This window comes from Thunnus thynnus, chromosome 17 (assembly GCF_963924715.1).
Source record: "Thunnus thynnus chromosome 17, fThuThy2.1, whole genome shotgun sequence".
In the NCBI taxonomy this organism is placed as follows: Eukaryota; Metazoa; Chordata; class Actinopteri; order Scombriformes; family Scombridae; genus Thunnus; species Thunnus thynnus.
Window position 1 is genome coordinate 19,451,754 of NC_089533.1, and position 16,038 is coordinate 19,467,791.

The 16,038-nt window shown below is 42.3% G+C and overlaps 1 protein-coding gene across 3 annotated transcripts; it reads right to left on the reverse strand.

The window, feature by feature from the left end:
* Positions 1 to 287: 287 nt before the first annotated feature.
* On the reverse strand, positions 288 to 14,599 carry LOC137168040 (protein FAM83G-like). Of its 3 annotated transcripts, none has more exons than XM_067570470.1 (5): positions 13,813 to 14,596; positions 12,712 to 12,879; positions 8,392 to 8,516; positions 4,482 to 7,785; positions 288 to 2,854 (listed from the first exon to the last, which is right to left on the reverse strand). In XM_067570470.1, the coding sequence occupies exons 1-5, from the start codon at positions 14,263 to 14,265 to the stop codon at positions 2,573 to 2,575; spliced, it is 4,332 nt and encodes a 1,443-aa protein (XP_067426571.1). In that variant the 5' UTR covers positions 14,266 to 14,596; the 3' UTR covers positions 288 to 2,572. The 3 variants fall into 3 exon arrangements, with proteins under 3 accessions (XP_067426571.1, XP_067426573.1, XP_067426572.1); XM_067570472.1 differs by having other exon boundaries at positions 2,594 to 2,854; positions 7,022 to 7,785; positions 13,813 to 14,599; XM_067570471.1 differs by having other exon boundaries at positions 2,733 to 2,854; positions 4,473 to 7,785; positions 13,813 to 14,599.
* Positions 14,600 to 16,038: the final 1,439 nt, after the last annotated feature.

Here is a 16,038-nt window from a genome sequence, read left to right on the forward strand (position 1 = left end):
ATTGTGTGACAATTCACAGCTGCGTCTGACATGGATTACAGCTGATATTTGCAGAATTGCAATGTGCAGTGTAAAAAGAACCAGAGCTTCCAAAAGCACAGAGGCATCATGGGAATGTACAGTGCCTCTGCTCGCTTATTTCTGAGTTTCTTGACAGGACTGAAACTTGAAGAAATACACAGAGATAAAACTATCAGATGTTTAGCGCTTCCTCTCTTCTTCTGCTCTGAGGCTTGCATGATGTCAAGTTGTATATATCTCAGCTGGCGTGCAGAGCAGCCTTTCAGAGCTCCAAAGGGCAGTCATCCATAATCTAGAGTTTATTAAAAAAAAAGCATTGAACTCATCATACTTTGCACTGACAAAAACATTTCTCATCTGATACTTCCCTTAGGAACAGATTGGGAAATCTACCCCAAAACAAAATGTATGCAAGCACTCACAGAAGTCAAATAAAACTGCAAGTAAACACACAAACAAACACTCAGAAAATCCTCAAATTCACAGTCTCCCACAGCAACATGACAGATTGGAACTTTTCTTGTTTGCAACTTTGTAAATCATTTCTTTTTACTGTCTGACAACATATGATTAGGTTCAACTTTTCTGTAATGAATTAGCAGCCATTTCATAGATGTCATCAATGAGTTTATTTGTCCTACAAACAGCAACTCTGCCCACTTTCCCTCTGAGAAATTCAAGGGCATTGTCTTGTACACTGTTTTATAATCTGCAGGACATCTGTATATGTCTTCAGAGTAACAAGTCCGTCCTGTAAGCCGTTTATTGTGCTAGTCTGCAGATAACTTATGCTTTGTTTGGGCACAGCTGCTGTGACTTTGTTTTCCAGGCAGAAGCATTTTGAATGTAAATGGGATTTTGTGTAAACAAAGAATAAATCAATAACCTGACTCCTTTAGTCTTTCAATGTACAGCATAACAGTGGAAGATTACAAAATAGCCAAAATAAAGGTCTGAGAAATCAAAAAACAATCAGTTTTTCATCAGTTTTTTTTTTTTTTTTTTTTACCATATTCCATATTATACACCCTTTTACAATATACAGATGCACAGATGAGAAAAAACGTGTTTTGTTATAATACAAATGTGGAATGAAAACTCCCATTTGTCTCATATAAACACAATATAAACTGTTATCTTTTTATTTGTGTTTACCTGTCATGAGGCTAGCCATTTGAACATGTATATATATTTGTTCACTCTACGAATGTAAAGTGGTGGCAGTAACGAGTAAATTGCTGAAAAAAAACGTTTCATTGTTCAGTTGTCACGAAAAATGCTTCTGTAAATATGTGTGAACATTGCCATGCTATGGCAATAGTGACGGTGATAGTGCCTATTTCAATATTTCTTTTTTAATGTGCATTTTCAGGAATGACAGTCATCCCAGTAAAGTGAAAGAACTGATGAATTATGCTGAATTCAAATGCACATGGCACCACGTTGAGATACAACACTGTGAGAAACTCCCACATCTGTTAGCTTTCTGAGTAAAATGACAAAGAAAGTTAAAACAAACTCCTGCAGAGTAAAGACTGAGGAAAGTCCCAGTGCTGTTAAAACAAGAGGAAGTGGTTGATTTAGTGAAACAGTTCACTAAGAATAAATCACAAGTTAATCCAGGAAACAAATGCTTTTGCTTGATCTACAGTATATGTATATACAGTTAGTATCACCTAATGTAAAAGTTATACATGCTTTACAAAATGTTCTTGGCCACCAAGGCCAAGTGACTTTTGGTGGTGCCTGAGTTTCAATATATAATTCATGAGAGGATGCTATGGTTCAACTCCTAATGTCTTTAGAGAGACTTCAGAGGTCATGACCCCATTAAAGGACAAAACTCAACTACTCAGGCAGCTGAATGCTGAATGTGAAAAGAATTTTAACAGTTTGAGATGCAGCCATTTGAATATAAATCTTTTAAAACCACCTCTAGAAATGAGACGAGAGAGAAAGAACAAAAGAAAAATATCTATCTGATCACACTGAGTCTTATGTGGTTTCCTACAGGACACGACCATATGGAAAACAACGTTAAGTGCTCCCTACATCAGACGAGACGGGAGCAGGTCAAAAGCAAAAGGTCAAACAGAAGTTTAAAGTTCAGACATTCACTGACTCTGTGAGCAAGATGTTCCTCCTGGGAGAAGAAGATGGGGAAAAGCAAAGTCAGATGTCAAACTATTCCTAGTTACAGTAGCATATAAATTGTTTCCAGGACGACTGAAGGTACCAAACTAGCTTGTGCTCTCGCGTCCCTTAACTGGTGAGCTGTTGCTGCTTCTCTTGCTTTGTGCTGGCAGCTTGCTCATCTTGTCCTTCAGGCCTTTGATGTTGTACAACCTGCTGAAGGTGAAGCTAAATGGTGCTTTTCCATCCTCCTGGCCGTGAGCTTCCTGCGCTGATACTGTCTGGTTCTTGGGAAGAGGATCAATCTGCTGCTGCATGGTTGACTGTGTTTGGCGAAGGGAGGCATGGGATTTTGGGTGAGGATGTTGGTTCTGCGCCCTGTCCTGCACTGCTGGAGGCTGTTGAGAAAGGGGGTCTGTTAACTGTGGGAGGCCTTGGCCTGCTTCAGGGCAGCTGCCAGAGGAGGGGGTGGTCTGGATGGTGGTCTGCTAGGAGATGAGGTATCATCTATGACCTGTAAACTACCGTTGACCGCGTTACTTTTTGCCTGGTTCAGTGGACGGCTTGCCCTAGGACGACGCCCCGAAGCCTGGGTGGCTGAGAGGCGTCTGGATGGCTGAGCTGGTCGGGGAGAGGAGGATGCTCCGCTGTCCTGCTGCTGCTGGTGCGCTCGAAGAGGCTTGACAGGAGTATGCAAAGGCTGGGAGAGGAGAAGAGAAGAGGAGGAGAGGAGAGGAGAGGAGAGGAGAGGAGAGGAGAGGAGAAGAGAGGAGAGGAGAGGAGAGAAGAGGAGAGGAGAGGAGAGAAGAGAAGAGAAGAGAAGAGAAGAGAAGAGAAGAGAAGAGAAGAGAAGAGAAGAGAAGAGAATGCAGTGTAAAATTTTTACACTCACAAATGCAGTGCCGAGGGACATAACAGCATTGTTGCAAATGGAAAAGAGTGGTACTTCAGTGCAAATGCGAGATCTGCTTTATTGTCCCTTTTGTTAATATTACATGACTGAACTGAGGTAAAACACGCCAACAACACCTCACTGACTTGAACAGACTATTGTTAGATAAAAAGCAACGGACTCAGGTCAACAGTGAGTGAGTTAAACTGCGGCAATAAATGTGAAACTATCAATCTTTAAACCGATTCATTAATATTGTATCAGTGTGCACTTCATTAAAAGTATGTCATTTCAATTCACACACAGTCGCCTTGTTCAATAATGAACAAGTGTCGTGTGTTTCAACTTAGTGATGCTCGGCTGGTGCATACTCAACAGACCTAGACGCACACACGCACACACACAGATAGATAATCACACTGCACACACTTCATTTACCTCTGAGCTGCATGTACAAAAGCACATTTAAAGACACACAAACTGACTTTGACACAAATTTAAAGAGTAACACCTCAGTGAGACTTCAGCATCTGAAATCTTGCAGCAAGGTAATTTAATTTTGTACCAACCCTCTGCTAATATTGTATTGTTAATATATGTGTTGCATTAGTCTGTCACACAGCTAATTTGGGGTTAACACAGTGAAGCAAAGTGTAGTAGGGTCTAAGGACAGGGGATGTTGTATTGCTGTACAGATTGTAAAGCCCCCTGAGGTAAATTTGTGATTTGTGATATTGGGCTCCACAATTAAATTGATTTGACTTGAGCTTTAAGAGGTTTAAAAGACATACAACATGCATCAAACTTGTCGCTTGTGTCATGTAAACTTTTATAGTTCATTTTACTAAAACATGTGCAAATTAGAAAAAGTTCCATTAAAGCTAAAGTCCATCATTTTTAAAACTAAAATGAATATTATAACACCCTTTGGGTTTGGTAGAGTGTGGTGAAATACCAGAATTAATTATGAACTGAAATTCATTTTCCGCTATGCAGTTTGTCAGAACTAATTTCATCGTTCCAGTAAATTTTACATTCACGTTCATTTTCACTGCCAGCAACAAGATAAATCATATTTACAATGTCTGTAGGTTTAATGTGGAAAATGTTTAAGCTTCAGTTTAAAAAATGCTGAATGATGAAACTTTTAACATAACCAACATTAATATTAATATTAACTAAAACACAATTTCTCCCTTTAACTCAGTTTGATATTACTTTTCATGAAATGAGGTTGTAATGGTCTTTCAAGAAGTGGATAAACTCACTTATGTACCCTGAACAGAATACTGCAAAGTGGTTGGAAAATTAAAAAGTAGAAATTATTTTGGTTTGATTATCCTACATTATGGTTTTAACTGTCAATCATTTTGTGCCATGTGAGGAGTAATTTTGGATATAAAGATGAAAACATCTGCTGTCTTACTGTTCATACCTTCTGCCCCTCAGCCTCTTTGGTTGACTGGGGCCTGTCTTTCCTCTCCACGCTGCTGAGTCCTGGAGCCACTTTGTCAGATCCCTCTCCCTCGGAGGAGACTTTCTCTGGTTTAAGGTCATGTGTGGACAATCGCTTTGGCTCTGTTCCCTCATTGGTTGATTCTCCTGCAGTCAGTCCTCTGTCGACCACTGTCTCTGCTGCTGATTTGTTCAGCGTCCTCTTTTTCTTCAGGGCTTGGAGTTGAGCCTCCTTCTCTTTTTCTACTGTCTGTGTCGAATCTTTACTTTGTTTCAAACGGCCTGCTGTTTTCTTAGCTTCCCCGCTGGCTCTCCTCTCTGTCACTTGAGAATCTTGCTCTGTCCTGTTACTCCTCTCTGCCAGACTCCCCTTTTCATCCTGCTTTCTGATGTTTTCATCATTTGCAGTTCCCTCCTCCCCCCTCAATGTAACATTTTTCTGAGGTGAAGAAGAAGAAGGGGAGACACTAGCAACCCCAGATAAACTCTCTGTTTCACTGCGACAAGTATTCCTGTCTGTAGGGCCTGGCGTAGAAGCACGATCGGTATAATTTATGGATGCAGGACTATTGGCAGAGGTGATAGCATTTGTTTGTTTGCTATTAACAAGATCCTCTGTCGCCCCATGGCTGTGAATAGGTGCTCGGTCAAAAACAGGGTCATGGAAGGGAGAGTCGCTACATTCGTAATACTCTTCCGAGGTGGGGGAGGGAGTGGAGTCCTCCCTCAATGAGAAATACCCGTCAGGTGTAGGTGTTCGCAAGTCTGGAGTGTAGGGCCGCAAATCCTGAGTGTTCGTTAGTGAGTCTGAGGTGGGCGTGCATGGCAGATATCCGTCAGGGGTTGGAGAACGTACGAGAGTAGTGGGTGACCGCAAGTCTGGCACAGACCTGTCGTACAGACGTAATTGCAGGGATTTCTCAGGTGTGTGTGTGCTTCCCCGTACTATGGATGTTTCTTGGGGTTCTTGAGAGGTGCCCGGTGTATTATTCATTGTGGTACCTGGCATACCGTCTGCAAAAGGTTCTAGTGTGACATTTGGATTACCTTGCTGACTGTGTGTGTCTGCAGCAGATCTGCTATCCGTGTTGTCTTCGGATACATGTGTGTTATGTGTGGTGGAAACAGGACTGTCTGTTGGAGCTTTTAAAGAGTCCACAATCTCCAATACACCCACATCCAGTGGGTTCAATTCACAATGTGATATTCTCTGAGGTTCATTTGCTCTTGCAAGGTATGTTTTACATTGTGTCACATTCTCACTTTTTTCATTTGGCATGTTAGCAAGCTCACAGCCAGTCAGGGGTTTTGCCATAGCCTTGATTTCTGTCTGTGCTGTGGCTACACAGTCTGTCTCTGGCTTCTCTGAGGTTATATTGCAGTCTGTTGACATCAAAGTCTTGGGCTCGACTTCTCTTGGAATCATTTCTTGAATATTCACACTGTCTGCCTTTGGTGCACCAATAATCAAAACATCTGACTGGGTTTGTAGTTTGGTTCCAGCCACTGTTTGGGTTTCTGCTCTGTCATTATTTAATCCAACTGCTTCCTCAACTTTTTTTTCTGGAGAAGTTTCACATTGTTTCTGCTGTTCAGTTTCTCTGGGATTTCCCGCTTTCTCATCATCTTTGTATGCTCCTGTTGTGCTACCACTGTTTTTCTGCATTTCCAGGACAGTCTCTGGCTCTTTTTCTGCTGGTGTCTGCACCACAGTCTCTTCTGCGGGCTCACTGTGGGCCACTTGCGGCCCTATGCTTGCCAGGCTTTCAGGCCTCTTAACAATACTGATCTTTGGCAGGTCCAGGCCATTACTGCCATCTTTGATAACCAGCTGGACAGTGCGAGGTTTGGGGATAGGAGGGAAAGAAGAAGAAAGGGGAGGAAGGGGAGTTGTAGAAGAAGAGGTAAGAGGAGGAAGAAGGGACGAAGTGGAGTTGATGGAGGGCAAAGGAGTGCAGGGATTGGTAGCCATGCTTGAGTGCACTGTAGTAATGGGGATGTGGTTATTTTCAGAAATGGAGGTGGAACTGACAGACTGAGAGTGCACGGCAGCAGCTGAGGAAGAAGAAATATGGCCGTGGACGGCGGGAGTTTGCCTGTGAGGAGCAATTTCAGAGGAGCTTTGTGACTGTGTGTGATAAGCTTGTGTGTGTGAATCTGTATGTGGCAGCACTGCCTTTGTTTGTGTGTGTTCCTTTGCATTTGAGTTCAAGTCAGTGGGGCTACTCAGTTTAGAGGTTTGTGTACATTCTGACTCCTGGGTGTGAGTCCTGTCTACAACAGTGCTCTGTGTGTTTAAACTAGTTTGTGCTTCTTTATTGGTGTTTGATTCAGGTAGGGAGTCTGGCTTAGGACTGTTTGTGGTAACAGTTTGTGAAGGCCTCTCAGTGTTAGGAGTGGGCTCCTTGTTGCTGGATTGAGGTGTGTGTGTGTTGATGTGAGGTGTACTGAGGTGTTCTGCATCTTGGCTGGGGGGTGTGTTTGAATGCAGACTGTGTGTCTCAGTGTTGAGAGACTCACCTTTGACAGGTTCAGACTTTAGTTCAGATGCAGTAGATTTCTGTTCAGATTCCTCTGCTTTAGTTTTGAGCTTTGTTGCCTGCGGTCCATCTATTACAGGCTCCTCAACTTTGTTTGTTTCTGGTGTTGGCTGGGGTTTATTCATCTCCTCATGTTTAGTAGGCTGCCTCAGCTTGGCGACCTCTGGCAGGGTTTCCTTGGGCATACTGAGCGGACTGCTAAACCTGATCGCTTGACTGGTTTCAAACATCTGTGAGCGCTGCAGGCCGGCTTGAATCGGTTTGCTGGTATCCCGAATGTTAATGAACCCAATTACGTCACTGGGGGGGTCAGGCTCTGGCCAGGTTGGCAAGTATGAGATCAAACATGCCTTCTCGAGATCGGTAAGTCCAGGGTGGAGGGGAGGAGCTTCCTGTATAGCTTCTTTAATAGCCCCCCTCTGCCCCTTCTTCTTGGTTTCTTGGGACTCTTTAGGGCTGTTGTGGCCAGTAGAAGGGGTAGGGCTGGAGCTGGGGTTGCCTAAAGCAACCAGGGCATATTTGGGGTTGTACAGTTTCCTAGCAATCTCAGCAGAAGGAGGGGCGGCAGTGACTGGCTGAGGGACGGGCTCCGGCTCAGGTTCAGGCTCCGTGGCAACCTGCCGAAGGTCAACAGAGCTAGAGCTCATGTAAAGGAAGCGAAACAGTCGGTCAAAGGCCTCCACCGCCTGGCCTGTAATCACAGTGATAAGATTTCTGTCCAACCGTGATGACATCCAGGTGAAACTACAGAAAACAAAGAAAGTAAAAAAGTTAGACTGCTTTAAATTAGATGTTACAAAATAAACACTGCCAAGTAAACTGAACCATGACGTTAAAGCGCTGACTATTAGCTTCATGGGTTTTTGAAATGCCAAGATCGTAGACTTCAGCCAGTCACTGACCGCAAAGGTTTTGCAACCCAATATGAAACATGATAACTTTATTTTTTGATTTAATATTTATTTGTCCAATTACTTTCTGTCTAAAATTGGACATTGGACAAAAGGTATGTCTGATGTCGATGTAAACACCCTCAAACTAAAGCTTTAACCTGAAGTGCAGAGCCAAAAGTATGTGCGTCATTGTTCAGCTACTCTGGGACTATACTGTAACTGCATTTATTTCTCTTGTACATGATACATTTGCAACCTGTTTGTCAAGTACGTAGAGAAGGCCACTGAACATTTATAGACACAGTGCATTCTTTATTCATATCTCTACATGCCACACTCGTAAAAACAAAGAGAGGTGGAGCAGACAGAGATAATCTGTCTCTTTCAGTCACTGTCTTTCTTACTTTATCCCTTCCTCACACTCTTACTGACAAACACACGCATAAAGTACACTGACCTGTACGAGCCAGACACAGCTTTGTCTCCGTCGATGAACATGAACCTGTGTCCCATTCGCCCTCTGACCTTAGTGCAGGATCGAGTGTAGAACTCTGCTCCATCTGTGCAGCGTACACGAAGGTGCTGTGACACAAACACACACACAAAGAGTATAGGTACATACCTCATCCAGATTCAGAACTACATTCCTAACCTCTTCTACTTCCATGTATCATTGTGGCATTCAATATTTTAAGTCAAGAAGAGAGCAAAATAAACATGAAATTATGATCAACAAATATTTATAGCATCTGCTGTCAAGTAGAAAAAGAATGAAAATAATTTTTAATTATTTTATGAGATGATCTTCCTCTTTGAATATTTATTGGCTGATTGATGGTCAAGGTGTATGTATATAAGGCAGGGACACTCCATGGGCCTGTGTATGCCCTTATCAGCACTACTGAGAGGCCACAGCTAGCAATGCATGGTTAACGGCATGATCTAAATAATGTGTGTTAGGCATGTCTAACTGAATAACATGAAAGTTGAAACAAACTCTAGTCTGAACATGTAAATCCCAACTGCATGTTAGGACGTTTTTTGATCAAAGCCCTATAGCCATCCATAGGCTATAGCAGTGTTCCACTTGCTGCCCTTAATCTAAGCAGTTCACTGCACATTTTCAAACTGCCGAGCAATTACACACACCACAGCCAACTCAATTTTGCACAACCAATAACATGGATACTGATTTAATCTCGTCTTGCTGTGACTTGCTTTAAGTGCTGTATTTCACATAGTAGGCCACATAGGCGCTTGCCTGTTCTGCTCATGTTTGTCTGATAGATCACACAATGTGGTATAATGTAAAATAATTAAGAATTTAGATATACTTTGTGATAATTCTTTGCCATTTGAGATATATATTAGGAGTGTTTGCTATTTCTTTGTTTGTATATCTGTGTGTGTCATTCTCTGACAGTTGTGAGTATATAGCTGTACAGCACTATATAATAGGTGGCATTGTTAAAACTGAACTAAAACTGAAAACATCCATGATAATAAAAAGGAGGTGCAGTATGTGGTTTTGTAGTCATAAAACACTGTAATAACATTTCAGATAAGAGATTACACATGACCGGTACCTTGAGCTGAACACTTCCTCTGGAAACACTATGTGATGATTGTGTTTTGTGTTTGGATTATGTTGCTGGCACACAGAGCAGCCCTGTATGCGGTAAATAATGGCCATAAACTCCACCGTTTATTCTCAGTAGCAGTCTGGTTGCAGTAATTAAAGAGTGTTACAGATAAATCATATTTATATGGCTTTATTTACAATCAACCTGGTACATTGTTTGGCAGTTGCCTCACTATTTGGGGATAAACTACAAAGGTTTCACTTAATGACTTGACTAGGGGCCATGTAGACACAAAATCATATTGGTTTTGTGAGTTTACACCAAAACCATTTATTGTGGGGAGGAGCACAGGTTCAACCTGGTCTTCAGCTCCTCTGACGGACACAACTTGGTGGGCCCTCTGTTGGGTAGCTCAGCTCCTATACTGGGATGCAGCCAAAGAATTTTAGAACCAGTTATCTTGATGCAGCAGATTATTCCTGGCAAGCATGGTTTGTCTCATAGTAGAAACACTTGTTTTCCTCCCTCTACGGTCCCACCCTTCACTTTCTTGTTCCCTGAGTGCATTCCTTTGGTTTACTGGCAGATTAAATCAGCAAACTGCATTTCTCTGTGTGTGCTTTCAGTCCTTAAGGTGTGGATGATGAGCCCCTAGCTGTTCCAATAGTGTATAAACACAACCATCTTACGAGCTGTAATCACAATGAAGCTATCACAGTGAAGAACATCCAAATAACTGAGACATTTCTCAAATATACTTAACCAAGCTCTGAGTGCACGTCTAACAGTGTGAAGGGTCATTGTAATAGGGCTGTTACATATCCAGCAACCTCCCTAGACAACTAAAGAGTAAGAAGAATTTGGCACCTCTTTGCCTACGTCAACTCATCTCACCACTCATCTGCTTCTCCTCCCATCCTGTCTTTTCACTCCTCCACCTACTCCCTCTTGTCACTTACAAGAAAAAAAAACCCTGTCATCAAGCTGTCACACCTGTCTTTTCCTCTTTCTGCCAGCAGTCCTCTCATTCTGCAGCCCAGGCTCTGCTCCAGGACAGACCTGTCACTTTTGGAGATTATCCCGCTCCTCACTGTTTCTGGTCATAACTGCCACTCGTATAGTCGTCCCCTGAGCTATCACACTCACTGGGGATGCCATGTAGAAACCACAGCGATAAGTTTCTTTCAGAGACTTACATTGAAGGATACAGGACCATCTATACTTTAAATGGTTAAACACTTTTCTTGAGTAGAACAGGCTCTGCTCCTGAGGGCTGTTCGCTAATGAAATGGAGCAGCAGCGTAGGATTCAGCAGAGACACATACAATATATGACTGAGATATGAATACATAAAATTATACCAAGAGCGTCAGCAAGCGATGCAAGCAGAGCCACTTTGGGTGAAAAAATCCCTGGCTACTTTGTATTTTTCTAACATTTGTCAGGTGTGCTATGCCTGAGTGGTACACCTGTGATGCTGTTGACGCTAAAACCTTTCTGTGACAACACATCTGCACTCAGTGGCAAACATTGTAGCATACTGCACAAAATAGGAAACTATGCAGAGCTGTTCTGCCATTAAAAATTTGACAAATTTAAATGTAGGCCAACCTCAGGCTTAATGTGCACCATGCAGCTGTATTTCTGTAGGCAGGAATGCACTTTGTGTGATAAAAACTTGCACTGGAGGGGAAAAAAAGGATCGAGACATCCTTAAGAATGTCAGTAAAAAGCAACAAAATGTAGACAGACACCCTGAGAATATATCATGTATAAGAAACAGCCAACTTGCTAAACTAAAACAGCCTTGTTCACTTGTCATGTGTAACTCTCATGTGCCATATAAACATATGTTTATGTTTTTGAAGCACAAACAGCCACATGAGACTGTGGCATTTTCTGCTGTTTTGCTTATAATCCAGATCCAGATGGTACTGAAACTCTGTCAGACTGCTACTGCTTTTGTGTTTCCCTTTAGTTCCTCCAAGGCATAAGCTGGCAGAGGGGAGTTTGTGTGCATGTTACACGAAAATGCGTGTGTGCCTGTGCTGTGTTTGTGTTTCTATACCTATGTACAGTATCTGTTTCCATACAGATACAGATTCTGTATTCATGTGTGTGTTTCTATCAAGATCTTTTGAAACCGATCCTTTTCTACTAAATGCTGCATCTTCAGTGTGCCTTCCAAATACCGGCCTTTATATATCTATAAAGTAAATACTACTTTGATCACATACGCACATACGGAGCCTTTGTGGAAATTCTCCAACCCTGTTTCTAAGCCATGCACGATTTTCTAAATCTCCCCAGAGCAAAGAGAAAAAACTCACAGAAGCAAGTAAGTGGTAGTATAATGTGCTAACCATTTGTGGTCTTCTGCTGTTATTGGGAAATAATCACACCTCATCTAAGTATGTTCACTTTGGCTGACTTGAATCAAAACAATCATGTTGTATGAATTGGCAGCTCGATTGAAAGAATTATCGTCTCAACAATACAATTCACTGGAGTCAAAGTAGATTTTGCCTGTAACTCATTTTCACATGTCCAAACAAGAACAATCTGTTTTTTAGCTTCTGTTTTTCATGGGCACCAGCCAATTGTGAACTAAAACACCCAAGGTAGACTCAACAAGGTGAAAGAATCATCAGTGGTACAGTGCCAACTAGACAGGTTTGCTGGTTGTTTGAACTACGGTGTGTGTGTGTGAGCGTGTGTGTGTGCACGTCTGTGTGTGTGTGTGTGTGTAAGAGAGCCAGAGAAAGGTGGGGTTGGCATGCGCTTTCACTTATTGTGAAAGTAATCTCTTGACAAATTCAATTGCTTGTCACACTTTCAAAAGATAATGTGTAAACACCTTGATATGTTTCAATCTGGCCATTTCTGAACATCTAGGAATTCCCCAACTACAACAATTGATCCTTACAAAGTTGATAATGAATAATCTGTCTTGCTTATTATTCTGGTTAACATGAACTATTATTGCAATGGTGGCAATATTGGTTGGTCAGTCTGTCCAACAGTTTGGTCTAAAGCAAAATGTCTGAGCAATCATTGACCAGATTGCCATGATATTTAGGATGATCCCCAGAGGATGACTGTTGTTATGAATGTTTTTAGACCCCTTGACCCTTTCTTTATTGTAACCATCAGGTCGCAGTTTTTTACTTGTACAAAATAAACATAGAAATTACCTTGAGGTGTCCGGGGTGCAAGTTGGCCCTCTGACACATGGACAGGAAATGAGGTAGCGTTGTGCGTTCCAACAGGATGTAGACAGAAACCCTCCTCCTGAAACCAGCATCTATCAAATCTCTGAAGATGTCAATATCAGTGAAGACATCCATCACCACTGCTATGACCTGAAAAAAACACACACACACACAAACACAGATACACACAACTTAGATCACACATATGGGAAATACAGATGCACACACACTTCATTTAAGCATGCACAGCAGTGCACACAGCCACCTCATTACAATGCAGCAGGATCAAGCCTCAGGCTTTAGGTCTCTGTCAGTATACTTGCACATGTAAACATTAGAGTGTTTACCCTCTTCTTCCAAAACAAAGAAGATTCAAGTTGTTCTACGGGTTTCAGTAAAATATGATCACACAAGTTTTCCATTGCAAAGGAAAATGCTGAAGACATGATATGGATATGAATGATTGGACAGGAATGACACATATATCTGCTGAGAAATAAAACATGTTATAAACTTTTGGGAGATGAGCTGCATGAACAGACACACACATATGCACTCTGGCAGTAATGCAAATGTCCAGCATAACGCACACGTTGCTGCCGGTTAGTGTGAGGCGCTTCCTTTAGTCACTGATAAAGCAGTTTAATCACGTTGTACTTTACTCTTGATTGTCTCATTTGGTCAGCAGTCTGTACTCTGACCTCATACTGACAGAGCCATGCCTGTTCTTGGTAATGCTCTGTCAATATTATACAGTTAATCTTTTGAATGGGCACAGAAGGACAGAAAGAAAAAGAAAAAAAAAAACAAGGACCTGGCAAAATGTAGAGGCAAGTTTGATTTTTAATATGATGGGAAACCAACATTCCTAACATTTATTCAGCTCCTCATAAGGCCTATAATTAGTTCGGCCTATCATCTGTATGGCTGTATGCTTTATGTGGGGAGATAATAGTGATGACATTTCAATTTAGGTTAAATTCTGGCTTAAACAGGCAGACTGGATAATGCTTTAAAAACCTGTAAAATGCATTTAAAGGTTTGGTATTTTCCAATAACACCTGTAGGGCAAACATAGCCTACCTTTTGCGCCTGCGCAATCATTTTCCTGACAACCTCTTTAATGTGCGCCTGACCATCCAGCGGTGGCTGCGCGTACACGGTAGTGCGTGTCACCCCCCGGTAAGCCTCGCTGTCCGGCCAGCCCAGGTCCATCTGTGGGATGGACGTGTCCGACAAGTCCGGCCAGTAGTGCTGTGACAGCGGGGTTTCATTGTCCTCTGCACCCTCCGAGAAGAGCTCTGAGCCCGGGTCATAGGGCTCCACCGAACCGACCAGATTTTCCTGCTCCGGGTCTGAGAGAAAGCCCCGCAGGTCGCGAGCCTCCAGGTACTTAACGAAAGCCGTGCGACCATCCCGAAGGAGAGCCTCCAGCGCGAGCCGCTGGTCTTCACTGTAGAAGAACTCCGGTTTGGACTCGTGCGTCCGTGGGTTCACATGGTTATCGTCCAGACACTGTATCTGGGACAAAGCCATGGCTGTAGCCCCCCCCCCAAAAAACTTAACACTTAACTTTTAAAAATCCAAGTTTCACTGGACAGCTCGTCTCCTAAACTTCCCCTGACTTTGTGTAAAGAAAGTTGCAGAAAAGCGCTCTAATTCCTCCTCTGTGGTTAAAACAGCGGTGAAGTTTGGCTCGAGACTTCGTACACATTACTTCACGTTGTCCCCTACTTCGGTCAGCCTTGTAATTCCTGTGACCGGCCATGGCGCATTAACAGCTGGCCATTATCATTCCCGCTACCAAATAAAGGACTTGCAAGAGAGCGCGAGGGAGTATGAATAACATCCCGCCGCCGGCACAGCCAGACAGGTGTGACCCTGGCAAAACACACCCACTCACCTACACACACACACATAGAAACATGCACACCTTTTGTCACATGGCCATCTGAACATATCCTATATGTGTGTGTGAGCGTGTGAAGGGAGAAATGCTTTGTGTGTTTAAAAACCTCATTAAATCATTAGCGTGCGGAGACGACAGCTGAAAACCATCAGTTGAACCGCGCAGTGCTGTTTTACCTGTTCTGTCGTGTTTCTTCACTCTCGTGCCAGGATGGGAAAGTCCAGGCCTGTGCTGTAAAAAGATAAAGATGATGCACGTAATTGCTTTTTAGAGAGGCAAAAAAAACCCAGATGGAGAGATTAGGGCGCGATTAATAGGATGTAATAAACATTAACTGGAGTTGACAGACCATAACATGTACAAGATTTTAGATCACACCATGACTCTAATATTTTAACTCTTTAGTGTTTGTTTTGATGAGCTGATGTGATGCTCATTATGGGTAAGAGCTTTAATCAAATTGCCAAATGGTTAAATTTGTGCAACACTTCACAATGAAAGGAAACTAAACAAGTCTTCGCAAGGACATCAGCCAAATCAAACACATGGCTTCGGGTCATAAGGCAGTTATATACCTTTCATGTTTTAACAACCTTATTTGAACTTGGAAAGAGCCTAGACCTCTGCACCTCACTTTATCTGTTGATTACAGTCACGTGGTGCAACCTGGTTTGATCTTTGCAGTTGTGGGTGATGCAATTACATGTCATTAGATGATCCATAAGACCAGAGAAAAAATCATTACAAGATTACAGTCAAGACTAAAGGCTGTGAGTTGTTCTGCTCATTTAGTGTGTCTACATCTTTTTTGAATATATTGATTTGCATTAAGTTCACTGGACCTGTTACATACAGATAGTAATTGGAAAGAATTACATATAGCCCATTGTTCTTAATCGTGTTTTGCGTATCAAAGGATCATTGTAATGTGACCTTTAACCTTTTAAAGGGGCAGGTTCTAATCAAATAATTAGAAGGCATATCACTGTTGTGTGTGTGTGTGTGTGTGTGTGTGTGAGGGAACAGGGGTTAAATGAGCTATTCTGTTTAGGTTGGCGTGAGGAACTCTGGTGTTAGAATTTAACATGACAGGTGCAGATTTACTGTCTAGAAAGATTTCCTAGAAGGGTTACAGCAGTGACTTGTGTTCAGACAGACAAAAAAACAGCACTGCATCAAAAACCCTGTCTCCTCATTTCAATGTGACACTGTTGACAGAACCATAAAGGCAAAAATGTTGATCCCGGCTCGACTTCTGCCTCAACTTAATGAAGTGTCATTTGGCAAATATTTAAATACTCGCAAGGGCACATTGATGAGTCAGGTGACAGGAAATGAGGGGAGATAGAGTGGGATTTGCATACAACACAGATCCCTGTCTGGGAATCTAACCATAGACG